Genomic DNA, 13,577 nt, shown 5'->3' with positions numbered 1-13,577 from the left:
TTTCTTTACTATAGCTGAAAGCAGAAAAATGGTCTGTTTGTATTAACAGGGAACATTACATCACAAACTGGCACTTAAAACTTGATGCTAGGGATATTTTTTCTAGAGTTCTACTGAACAAAACAGGTCTTGCTCTTATGTGTATACAGCATGCACACAATTGCAGTTGTGCAACTCAATTCTATGCATCTTTATGCAGACAGAAGTTCCACTGAATCAAGTGGATTTTACTTCCAAGTAAGAATACATAGAATTCAGTGTTTTCACATTTATTTATTTCTTTATGAGATGCCTGTGCCACCCTTTCAGAAGCTGGTTGGAGGCATCTTACAATTAAAATAATAAATCATGAAACATACCTATGTGCTGTCAAGTTGCAACCAACTTATGGCAACCCCGGCAAGGAGCTTTCAAGACAAATGACAATCAGAGATGGTTTTTCATTGCCTTCATCTGCACAGTCTTTCTCAGTGGTCTCCCATCCAATTATTGACCCTGCTTAGCTTCCACGATCTGATGAGATTGGGCTGTACCATGCCACCTTCTCTCCCATAAATATAAAAAACAAGCCATTAAAATAAACCCATGGACATGAATAGCATCAAACTATCCATAAAACAGATGTCAGATCAGAGCAGGCTATTATAAAGCTGGAATGATAAAACCCCTAATTAAAAGCGTGGATGGGACATAGATGGAAATGCTGTGTGCAAGGTACAGAGCAACAGACAGCATATGTACTTTCACACCTGTCTTTGGTAGGCTAAGGAGAAAACTGGCAAACCACTGGGGGGGTCTGGTCCTTCACTTCCCAGGCAAGTTCCCGACAGGTTGCTGCTCAGAGGGGGGGGGGGCTCTGTTGTCCAACAACAAGCAGAGACAAGAGGTCCCCGCAGTACTGGCAGTACCACAGGATCTGTTTGGTTTGGACCCAGGTCATGATGACTATGACAAGTTTGGGAGTTGACTGGCATGGCTGCAGGACTGTTTTATCTTCCCAGTGTGACCTTACAAACCACCCAGTTTTTGAAGCAGTCAAGTGTATATGTTCAAAGTGATAGCCGAAACCAAGGAATGCCTCCTTAACAGAGCATCCGTCTTTGCAGAAAAGTACAAAATCCAACCAAAACCCATTGATTTCAGTGGAAAATATGGTAGCACGTGTCTGACATTGCTAATGAAATCAATGGAATTTAAAAGTGCTAAACTTTTTTGGCTTTCATCCCAATACTGCCCTTATGGGTCCTTCTAAGTAGCATATCGTGTATAGGAAAGTCACCTATGTGCAAAGAAATGTAACAATTTAAATTAATAAATATACAAGAGACAATAAGCAAGAGATAGCCCTATATAGTTCTGTGTGTTCATATGGCAACTTCCTAAATTAAAACACACACACACACACACACACGCAATTCTCTCAGAGCTAGCAATTATGTAGTCATTGCATCACCAAGATTCTTTGGTAATTAGGCTTCTCAGGGTCTGTCTCAATTTTATATATAGCCAATTAGTCCTCCATGCCACAATCCTATTCTCCCCATAAATATATTTTATCAGCCCAAGCTGGCTCAGCCATGCAGACTCCTGATAGTGAGCTCATGGACTGAGTGTGACAGGAGCTACATGGCAGACGGTCTTACAAGAGAACCTCCTGGATCTCTAACGGCCCTCTCGGGGCATGTCACCCACATGATAGTGTCTGGGAGACTAGGAGTAAAAGTCTAAACAAAACAGTTTGCTTACGTTATTTATAGGCCGCGGTCACACGCGTGAGATAATGTGCGGGGGAAGCAAAGCTATTTACTCTGGAGGAAATTGACCCTCAGTTGCGTGATCACACAGTTCTTTGAAGCTGTGGGCATAGCCCGCCACTGCACGATTAGACGCAATCGCGGGTGAGCTGGGTGGGGGTTTTTTATGTTTGTTTTCGATTTGCTTAAACGGAGGATCAATGAATCGCATCTCCACACTGAGGGCTTCATACGGCAGTATTTATTTATTTACTTATTATTTTTCGCATTTGTATCTCGCCCTCCCCAATGGGCTCAGGGTGGCTAACAAGGGCAAGGTAATAACCATGCCATAATTAAAACATGTTATACACAATAACTTTAAAACATATAATACATGGTAAAACATCCAACATTTAAAACAATGGTGCTCAGTCAATTTCTGATATCATAAGTCCAAAGATGGAATCAACACAGTTCCAGATAGTACTTCCCATGATGTTTGTGCCCAATGGAGACGGCTTACAGGATCTTCTTTACAATTTCCAGGTTCTTCCTCAGGGCCTCGTCAACCGTGACGGTGATGGTATAGTGGGGCGGCGGCTCCTACTCAAAGGCCTGGTGGAAGAGCTCCATCTTGCAGGGCCTGCGGAACTGCATAAGGTCCCACAGGGCCCGGATCTCCCCCAGGAGCTCATTCCACCAGGTAGGAGCCACCACCGAAAAAGCCCTGGCCCTGGTTGCAGCTAGTTTGGTGTCCTTGGGGCCCGGGGTGACCAACAAGTTTTGGACCCCCGACCGTAGTGCTTTTGGGGAAACACATGGGGAAAGGCAGTCCCTCAGGTAGGCTGGACCCTGGCCAGATGATGCGCATACTGAGAAGGGAAAAAAAACAATGGCACAAAGTCAGGATGGCCTGATCAGACCATCCCGATGCCATGAGAGCACTATGGAGTGATCACACAGGGGAAAGTCTGTCTGTGGCCCGTAGCAACCCATTTGCTACTGGACTTTCCCCGGTGTCTTTTTACTCCACTTCTTCGGTGCAGCGAAACGGGTTGCCGATGGGTGCAGGACGCTTGCCAGATGTTCCCGTGTGATCGTGCCTTTAAAATCCGCCCAGCATTCATGCCTATCGTGCAGCTAATTCTGTGTGTGATCGGGACCCTAGTTTGTCTTTCTCACTGGAACTCAAGGTGGATTACATAGAATAAATCAGTACAATCAACAGATTTGGACATCCAAAGGACAGTGCAATAGTCATTTGACTTGTAGAGATCTGGGAAATCAACCAGAGGTGAGGTGCACTATAATTATTAACATGACATGTTAAACGAAAGCAAACATTACATTGTAGGAGCCCACTTACACCAACAGACAGTACAAACGATGCACCCACATGATAGTGTCTGGGAGACTAGGAGTAAAAGTCTAAACAAAACAGTTTGCTTACATTATTTATAAGTCGCGGTCACACGCGTGAGATAATGTGCGGGGGAAGCAAGGCTATTTACTCTGGAGGAAATTGACCCGCAGTTGCGTGATCACACAGTTCTTTGAAGCTGTGGGCATAGCCCGCCACTGCACGATTAGACGCAATCGCGGGTGAGTTGGGTGGGGGTTTTCGATTTGCTTAAACGGAGGATCAATGAATCGCATCTCCACACTTAGGGCTTCATACGGCAGTATGCGATGATGCGCATACTGAGAAGGGGGGAAAACAATGGCACGAAGTCAGGATGGCCTGATCAGACCATCCTGACGCCATGAGAGCACTATGGAGTGATCACACAGGGGAAAGTCCATCTGTGGCCCGTAGCAACCCATTTGCTACTGGACTTTCCCCGGTGTCTTTTTACTCCACTTCTTCGGTGCAGCGAAACGGGTTGCCGATGGGTGCAGGACGCTTGCCAGATGTTCCCGTGTGATCGTGCCTTTAAAATCCGCCCAGCATTCATGCCTATCGTGCAGCTAATTCTGTGTGTGATCGGGACCCTAGTTTGTCTTTCTCACTGGAACTCAAGGTGGATTACATAGAATAAATCAGTAGAATCAACAGATTTGGACATCCAGTGCAATAGTCATTTGACTTGTAGAGATCTGGGAAATCAACCAGAGGTGAGGTGCACTATAAGGATTAACATGACATGTTAAACGAAAGCAAACACTACATTGTAGGAGCCCACTTACACCAAATGATGCACAGTGGTATAGTCTACAACGCCTAACCCTTCACCCCATGTCTTTCTCTGAGTCACATCATAACAGTGCAGCCATATTGCCTGTACAGAAAGCCTTCTGGGAATAAATCAGCTTTGCATAGGTTGTGAAAATTCAAGAGGGCAGCCTTCTTGACCTCATCAAACAGACCATTCCACAAACTGTGGGCCAGAACAGAGAATGCACATGTACGGGCACTTGTACATTTTGTTCATTTGCAGTGTGGCATCTGTAGAAATCCATGTTCAGATGAGCAATGCTGTTATGGCAGAGTGTAGAGGGAGAGGCAATCCCATAGATATGAGGGACCAAGGCCATGGAGGGTTTCGTATGTGCTAGCCCATACCTTAAACTAAGCTCGGTAACTGATGGGCAAACAATGGAGTGAATGCAGATTCGGAATAATATTGATACTCTGTCTGGTTCCTGATATTAACTGAGCTGCAGCATCAACTGAAGTCTCCAGATTGACTTTCAGGGGGAAACGTATATAGACTGCATTACAGGAGCCTAGTCTTATGTTACCATGGATCCAGGTGACCAGATCATTTGTACTGAGGTAGGGGGAGAACTTGTATTGAATCTGACAGATGACGTTATAAAGCTCAATGTAACACCTATGAAGCAGCAGTGTTGGCAAAGAAACGTTACTTCTCTGATACTGTTGGATGGACTCTAAATTTGTTCTACTGCTTCACACCAACACAGCTGACCATCTGGATCAACCATCTCAATCGTTTAAGGTAAAATGGCATCTGCTGACACCTACAACTGAGCCTTCAATTGTATGAGGAACAATCAATTAGTTGTGATACTTTTGCAAAGGTGCCTATTGCAACATAGGTTCACCAGGAGAAATACCTAATAGACCACCTATTCTACTTATGCACCACCTTGACCAAGTTTCCATGAAAGATGTTGACAGACTCCTGGGATCCATGAAGGCCACTACCTGTTCCCTAGATCCTTGCCTAACGTGACTTCTAAAACCATGTAAAGACCACATCACTGAGTTCTTAGTATCTATTAGAAATCAATCATTAACTCAGGGTACCTTCCCTCAGCCACTCAGAGAGGTGGTTATCCATCTGCTACTAAAACCATCACTGCAGAAAAAATGATGTGCCCAACTATTGCTGTCTCTCTAATCTGCCCATCCTGGCAACGTGATTGAGAATGCAGTAGCAGACCTACTCCAGATTTTCTTGGATACCCTTTTCAGTTTTTTTCCGGACCAGGCTGTGGGATGGAGATGTCTCTGCTGGCTTTCGTTTACAACCTCTGTCTAATTATAGACAAAGGCCAGGCCTCCTTGTTGCTCCTACTGGATTTATCAGCTGCCTTTGTCACAGTGGGCCATGCCATCTTGGTGAGGCACCTGGAGCTAGAAGATGGCATCAGGTACCCAAAGAATTGCCTCTGGGGACCAGCTATAAGTGTGTGCTCAGCCCCCTCTAGTCTGCAACACAGTAGATTCAGGGTAGTCCAAGTGTACCAATTTAGATTTTCTATTTTTTTCTTTCTAAAACACCCTCCCTCTCAAACATCAATATGTGAGTAATTCCTCAGTAAGGACTTTGGGGACAATGTTACTTTCTCCCTATGAGCTGTGCTGGTGTGGGAAGAGGGAGCATGCAGATATGAATGTGTTACCCATCCCCTAAATATCATTTGAATTATATTTCTAGTTATTAGGCTTACATTCATAATATATTACAATAACCTCACATGTTCTGACCATAATCTGGTGACAGGAATCATTTATTAGCTAAAGAACTCAGACTAACTTACAAAATACATTCAGTCATGTCTTGAGTCTGAGCTGCCTTTTTGAACTCCTTGGTGGAATCTCTTGAACCAAGTCAAATAGCATTTAACTTACAGGATATACAAGGAGGTTAAGGTTTAGCTCCTGGACTAAAGGTTTCTTATACCTGGCATGAGGAATTCAAGAACAAGGCTGCAGTCCTAAGGGTATTCTCCTGGAAATAATTCTTATTGAATCCTGATCTGGATGGCCCCGGCTAGTCCAGTCTTGGAAGCTAAGCAGGGTCAACACTGGTTAGTACTTGAATGGAAAACCAACCACTAAGGGAGTCCAGAGTCACTAGCAGAGGCAGTCAGTGACAAACCATCTCTTTGTCTCATGCCTTGAAAACCCTGATACTTGAAAGCACTTACCATCACCAGGTCCTGTTAAATAATATTGGACTTATTTCTGAGCTGACATGCTGAGGATTGCTCCTCAAATCTCTTATCTGACTTACCAGATCAAAATACCTAATACACCTAGAAAAAGATAAGTGTTCTTAGGAAATGTCTTAGGGCAACTTTCCTTTATAAAGATGGTGCTCAGATCCACTGTCATGATTACATATTGGTCTGTTCCCAAAACTTAAGAAATGTTTTAAGAATCCAAAATAGCAAGCAAAACCTTACAAACAGTTATCACCACATGTGTCTTTATGCTTGAATAGAGTAGTATTGAATCTATTGGAACATTGTGAGGGAGTAAAACTGTGTGTGACAACAATGATTGAAAATGTCCAACCCATAATTTTCTTGGCAGCTCATTTGTCTTTTTCTTATGCTCAGCATGAACATATAATGAAAATACACAATGTCAATATACCTATTGATGCCTACGCTTCCGAAACAATGACTTTTTAGCCAGTACTAGCATCTGGCATTGGCCACATAGAATGAACATGCTAAGACAGTAAAGTGCAGTTACCTTTAAAGCTGATAAAGTTCTCTGACTTTTGAGGTCATATACTCATAGCCTTAAATGATTATACTGGCTTGGGTACACAGTGTTACATATTGCCAGGCAGAATAACAAAGCATCAAAAGTATGCTTTGATAAAATTCTTGTTATGTACAAAAATATTTATGATATATAAAAATTCAAAATATGATGTATTGCTGTATATTATTCTATGTCATACAATCTGAATATCATTGTTCTAGTTCAAATCTTTTTTGATGCTGTTATCAAATGTCATTTTAGCCAACAAAGACTTATTTGCTAGAAACAGTATAATAACTCCAATAGTGATTTTTTTTAAAGAAAAGAATTGGTTAATATTGCCTCATTTTTGTTTTTAACTACATTGAATCACAGCTGAAGTTTATGTCCTCCTTGCCTGGCACGTCTCTCTCTCAGTATTATATCTCAGAAATGGAAAGAACGTACAAAGTTACTATCTACCAAACTAAATGCTGACTGTTTCATTTCATGAAGTAAAATATACAGCATTTCATACCTTGGAATTGCCCATGTTCAGATGCAGAATACTTCTGAATACCAATTTCTGAGGGTCAATGATAGCTGAAGGCTATGCCCCTGCTTGTGGGTCTTTCTGGGTATCTGATTGGTTAGCAAGAGAAACAGGACGCTGAACTGGATGGGCTATTGGGCTGATCCAACGAGCTCTTATGCTCTTTTCTTCTTATGAGAAATATATTTTCTCTCTTAAACCATAATTTACTAACATCTGAATCTAATTAAAATTTCATTGTCCAAAAATTAATAAATGGTTCCCATCTTTCTATATAACCTTTTTGCTATTTCTTAAATGTATGTAATTAATCAGTTCCGAAATAAAATCCAGGAAGTTATCCAGTCATTCTAAGGGTGGCAAAGGTTTTGGGAGTACTAGATGTCAGAAACTGAAGGATAAGAAGTTATCTACCTGGAGTATGTGGTTTAGGCAGTTCTTCGAACTATCCCCAATCTGAGATACATTCTGTCCATGACTAACCCTTTAAAAACCCTAGCTAGACTCTGTGCCTGCTGCTTTGAACATTCAGTAATTTAGGCATTCAAAATGTGTGAATTACCAAGTGTACAGCAATCCTATACAATAATGTTGTAGGCGGTGGAAAAGCTGTTAACCTAATTTTTATATATATTTATTTTCTATGTCCTGCAGGCTGTGAACCAATTCCTGTAAAATATCTTCAGTGGAGTGATATAGAGTCTATTGTGGCTGTGGTCTTCTCCTGCCTGGGCATCCTGGTCACCATGTTTGTTACACTGATCTTTGCACTCTACAGGGACACCCCTGTTGTCAAATCATCAAGCCGGGAGCTCTGCTACATTATCCTTGCTGGGATATTCCTTGGCTATATCTGCCCCTTTACCCTTATAGCTAAACCCACTGTCACTTCATGCTACCTCCAACGCCTCCTTGTGGGGCTTTCCTCTGCCATGTGTTACTCTGCCCTTGTAACCAAAACCAACCGCATTGCACGCATTCTGGCAGGGAGCAAGAAAAAAATCTGTACCCGTAAACCACGTTTCATGAGTGCTTGGGCTCAAGTGGTCATTGCCTCCATTTTGATCAGTGTACAGCTAACATTGGTAATTACCCTGATCATCATGGAACCTCCTATGCCAATCCTTTCCTACCCTAGCATCAAGGAAGTCTTCCTGATCTGCAACACCAGCAACTTAGGTGTGGTCGCTCCGGTGGGCTACAATGGACTGCTTATCATGAGTTGCACTTACTATGCCTTCAAAACTCGCAACGTACCCGCAAATTTCAATGAAGCCAAGTACATTGCCTTCACTATGTACACTACTTGTATTATCTGGCTGGCCTTTGTGCCTATTTACTTTGGGAGCAACTACGAGATCATAACTACTTGCTTTGCGGTGAGCCTGAGTGTGACAGTAGCCTTGGGGTGCATGTTCACTCCCAAGATGTACATCATCATTGCCAAACCTGAAAGGAATGTCCGTAGTGCCTTCACCACTTCTGATGTGGTGCGTATGCATGTCGGGGATGGCAAGACACCTTGTAGGTCGAACACTTTCCTCAGCATATTCCGGAGGAAGAAGCCAGGCACTGGAAACCCAAAGTAAGTAATTTGGGTATCCATCAGTCTTTTTCTCATTCTATAATCTCTTTCTGTTTTCAGCAGACCACTTCATCTTCAACGAGGTCTATAATTCTGTAACAGTTTACATACAATAAGGAAGAATGGAAGAGAGTAGATCTGTGGTGTTCTTCTCTGCTGTGTCAGGTGTAATAAGACCTGCATGACTTTGTTTCATAATAAACTCCCAATCCTATACTCTATTTTCCTTTTCCTCTCTTTTTCCATATCCACAGTTAGGCACACAAAATTATGATCACCTTTTAAGTTTGGTATGAGGGCATCATTAGAAAGAATATTGGTAAGCTTATTTTTGGAACAATACCATATGCTTTCTCAGTGCTGGTGTATGTTTAGTAGCTTAAGATTTGTTTACATGGAAATATGGGCCCCTTCCTAGTGATCTGTGATTTGTGATCTGAGTTACACCTAGTTTTATTTGATAAAGCCAAAGGCTTAAAAAAGATAACTCCCAAAGCCTGAATCTTGTGAGAGCTGCTTTGTATGATTAAACCCTTTCTGTGAGTCCAATTTATGACAGATAGGTAAGTGGAAAGTAGAGGTGCAAGCTCTGGGTTGGAAATTTCCAGGAGATTTAGGGGTGGAGCCTGGGGAGGTTAGGAGAGGGGAAGGACATCATTGGTGCATCATGCCATACAGTCTTCTGTAACCTGGAGATCAGTTGTCATTCTGAGAGATCGCCAGTGGACTGGTACTAACTACTCCTCAAAATCCAGCATTTTGTATCACTTCCTGGGTGTGATGTGAATTGCACACACCCAGGGTCATTAGCCATTCTGCACTTTCCCCCAAACTCTCCTGTAAGTACTGTTTTGGGCATATTGTTGACATAAGTAATTGGCTGTGTTCATATTACACAGCCAATTACTTCTGGCATCCAGATCCTTCACTCAACCCAGATATAAGCCAATGCCATCTTCATCGAATATATTTCCTCCTTTCAAACAGTGATCCCCAACTGATGAGATTACCAGACTAACTGAAACAATTATATCTTTTTGACAAATGTGTGAATGCAGGAGAGCCATAATTAAATATGGATTAAGCCCAGGGCATTTTTGTGACATTACTCACCAGTATCAACACTTTTTGGAGGGGCTCTCCCAAGTCCTGAGGAGGAAATTGGTGGAATTGGTGCGTTCTTATCTATGAGTACTGGCATTTAAAAACAAACAAACACACCGCTGGTTAAGCTTATCATTTTTTTTCAACAGCAAGGTAAAAATCCCATTAATTCTTCTACCCAGAGACATAACAACATGTAATACTTTACCAAAAATTAATCATAACTTTTCCATTCTTGTATTTTACTTATCTAGGCAATGAGGTTGAGGGGAATTAATTACGAAAGTATGAAATAGATATTTCTCAGTTTGTGGTGGAATTTTTGTTCCCTCCAAAATGAATGTGTATATTAACCCTCATATTATCTCACAATCAGAAGTTCTTTGAGATTTTCATGAATAGCAACAACATTTGACTGCTTCCTTCATATTGTATTTATACTTTAATAAACCATCAGGACTACAGCCAGTCAATGCTGATCCTGTTAACAAAAGTGGAACTGCCCAATTTAATTTTGCAAAAGAATCAGCAAACTTGGATTATTCAAGGTGATGTTCCCAATGAAGTTTTGGACAAATGCTAGAGTAGGGTTGTCAAATGTAAGGCTTGGGGGCCAGAACTGGCCCATCCAGGGCTCTTATGCGGCCTGTGAGCAACCTGTACACGGCAGGGAACAAGAAACTGCTTGGGGGGAGGAGTGGACAGAGCCACTCCAATTGTGGCTTCAGCTTTGGGACCATCTCCTCCGTTATGACCCCAGAAGAGCACTCTAATCAGCAGAGAATAATCTGCTGGTGATCCCTGGCCCCAAAGATGTCCAGCTGTCATCAACTAAAGCCTTCTCAGTCCTGGCTCGAACCTGGTGGAACTCTCTGCCAAATACCATCAGGGCCCTAGAGAATTTAATGCAATTCCATGGGGCCTGTAAGGCAGTGATATTCCACTGAGCTTTTGGTTGATAACAGCAATGGTATGACCATCTCTGGCACCCTCCCTGTTTCTCTTTTTTTCATCTGTCTCCCTCCTCCTGCCTTGCCCGTGGGGCAGCAGTGCACTCCAGTATGGGAACAAGATTTAGTAGGACACCATCTTGGATGTTATGTTTTTAATTACATGCTGAACTGTACATTAGATTGTTGTATGATTGTATCTGTTGTTTTATTATTTATGTATATGGCCCAGAGCCATCTTTTACAGAGATGGGCGATTCATAAATTGAAATTATTATCATCATTATCATCATTATCATCATTATCATTATTATCATTATTATCATTATTATCATTATTATCATTATTGTTGTTATTATTATTATAACATTAGACTTACTAGGCCGCCCTTCCCCGGAGTGGTTTCAGGGACACTCACAACAAAATAATATACAGCTCTCAATTTAAAATAGAATTAAAATAATCCAGCAGTTTCCAGTAAATAAAAACACATTACCTTCAGTATATAAGATGGGGGGAAATAAATCCCACTCCCCCCACCTGCCTGGGGGGAGGGTTTTGAGGGATGGAGAAATTATATAAAGGTGCTAAAGAAGCCCTGTCGCTGTCCTCAGCTGAAGGCCGGGTAGAACATCTCTGCCTTGCATGCCCTGCGGAAAGGTAACAGGTCCCGCAGGGCGTGGCTGTCGTCTGGCAGAGTGTTCCACCAGGCAGGGGCCAGGACTGAAAAAGCCCTGGCCCTGGTCAAGGACAGCCAGGCTTCTCTTGGGCCGGGGACCACCAGGAAGTTTTTATTTCCTGAGCACAATGCTTTTCCAGGGGCATACTTGTACAGGGGAATAATAATAATAATAATAACAACAACAACAACAATGGCAGAACAACCTCATATGCAGTGGGAGTGTCTGTCCAGTGCAGCACTGCTGGCTCTCCAGTCCGCCTATATGGGTATTTGTTTGTACCTCCCTCCCAGCCCATGGGGCCTTTTAGTGAGGATACACCAACTCAGAGCTTACCAGCTGCTGTCCTTTATACAGTTTATATCTCCATTACCTGGCATTACGTTTATGGCACACGTGGTCCAGACCAACAAAGCGACATATTGTAACAATTGATTTCGACGCCTCTATGCTAGAGTGTCACCAAACATGATGATGTCACTTCTAGGTCATGTGCCTCCAATTTTGTCTTCCATTTTATTCCCACCACCTGAGTGGCAGCAGGCAGTGGTGGTGGTGGGCAGTTGGCACCCCTGGGGAGTAGGGTTGCCAGGTACCTTCCTCCTGCTGGCGGGGGGGATTTGGGGGGCATTCTGGGTGTGGGCAGGGATGTCGCCGATGTGCTGATGTCACTTCCAGAAGTGACATCATTGCATTGGTGAAGTTGGGGTGATGTTCTACTTTTTGGGCAAAACCCCGTGATAAAAATGGCTACAAAGAGGTTTTGTTCAAAAAGTAGAGCGTCACCATTGCAATGGTGTCACTTCCGGAACTGATGTCAGTATGTCAGTGACGTCACATCGAGATGTCTGTTTGGGGGTGGGGTTTTCCCTGCAAGCCAGCTGGCCGGTGGCAGGCCAGAACCCACAAAAGTAGGGGAATCCCCCACTCCCACCTGGGCACTGTCAAGCCTACCGAGGAGGCTGTTTTTAAACATTGGGGGATTCTGTCTTTTATGCTTCATTGCTCTTCTCTTTTTACTTCCTCCTTTTTTCTAACCTCTTTTCCAATTAATTCACCACCACAACTGCTCCTTCTCTATCCTGGTGAGCCTAGGGCAGAAGCGTGTATGGAGAAGAAGCCAAGTCCTTTTTTGCCTGTCCTTTTTTCTATCCTTTTTTCTTGCATGGAGAATGAAAAGTACTGAGACTGACGAGTGATTACAGCTCTCATACTTTTATTAGTGCAGAACAAGACAACTTTAGCCGGCTCGCAGGCCGGCTTATATTCCGTGAAAACCACACCCCAAAATACACCCCCACACCGTAATAAGCTATTTACAGTGGCCAAGAGTTCCATGAGCTCTCGGCCGGGAGCCTAGCCCTCGGATTGGTGTGGGCTAGGATCCGCTTAGTCCATTGTTCGCTGGAGCGAAGCTCGGAGGTTTAGCGGGACCGCGTGGAAACCCTGTTTTCCACGCGGTCGGGACTGAATACATTACAGAGAAGCAGCCTAGTCCTTGTTTTCATCTGTCCTTAAAGCCATTATCATAGAAAAGGCAAAACCCCATCTTTTTATATACCCAGTACTGCACCAAACTCACCAAGCAATGACTACAACTTGCCACAGAGAGAATGTTTCTTGCTCCACTCCAACAGGACGGCCTCTTCCTTCCAATCCCAAAGCCAGTTTTCATGTTTTGGGTATTCTAGGTAGTTTCTAGTCCCTGCAACCATTGTCTTGCCTTTTGTTGTTTGGCATATTCCACATGACACTGTAGAGGAATAAAAAGAGCAATAAAAAGAGAGAATGTTTGGAACTGGCTATTACATAGCTAGGTGGGATTATTTTGAAGATAATATTGTTAGAATCTCAGTGGCACAACAGCCTCAATATTTCTCTTTCCAAAATGACTTTATACAATTTGTTGGAAGATGGTCACGAGTAATCTTAATTGATTTTTACAATCAGTTACAGGCTGAGATAGGGGCCGCAGTGGCTCAGAGGTTAAAATGCTGGGCTGCAAACCGAAAGGTCTGTAGTTC

The 13,577-nt window shown here is 42.9% G+C and overlaps 1 protein-coding gene across 2 annotated transcripts in view; it reads left to right on the top strand.

Moving 5' to 3' along the window:
• Positions 1-13,577, top strand: part of GRM1 (glutamate receptor, metabotropic 1) — a 296,102-nt gene that overhangs the window by 261,600 nt on the left and 20,925 nt on the right. For both annotated transcript variants that reach the window (XM_015412041.1, XM_015412040.1), the window contains exon 7: positions 7,889-8,819. In XM_015412041.1, coding sequence (XP_015267527.1) covers positions 7,889-8,819 — 931 coding nt within the window. The remainder of the gene's footprint in view (positions 1-7,888; positions 8,820-13,577) is intronic.

This window comes from Gekko japonicus, unplaced genomic scaffold (genome assembly GCF_001447785.1).
Source record: "Gekko japonicus isolate JY-2015 unplaced genomic scaffold, Gekko_japonicus_V1.1 scaffold1155, whole genome shotgun sequence".
Taxonomy (NCBI): domain Eukaryota; kingdom Metazoa; phylum Chordata; class Lepidosauria; order Squamata; family Gekkonidae; genus Gekko; species Gekko japonicus.
Note: the sequence above shows the minus strand (reverse complement) of the source record. Positions and strands in the feature narration are given on the sequence as shown.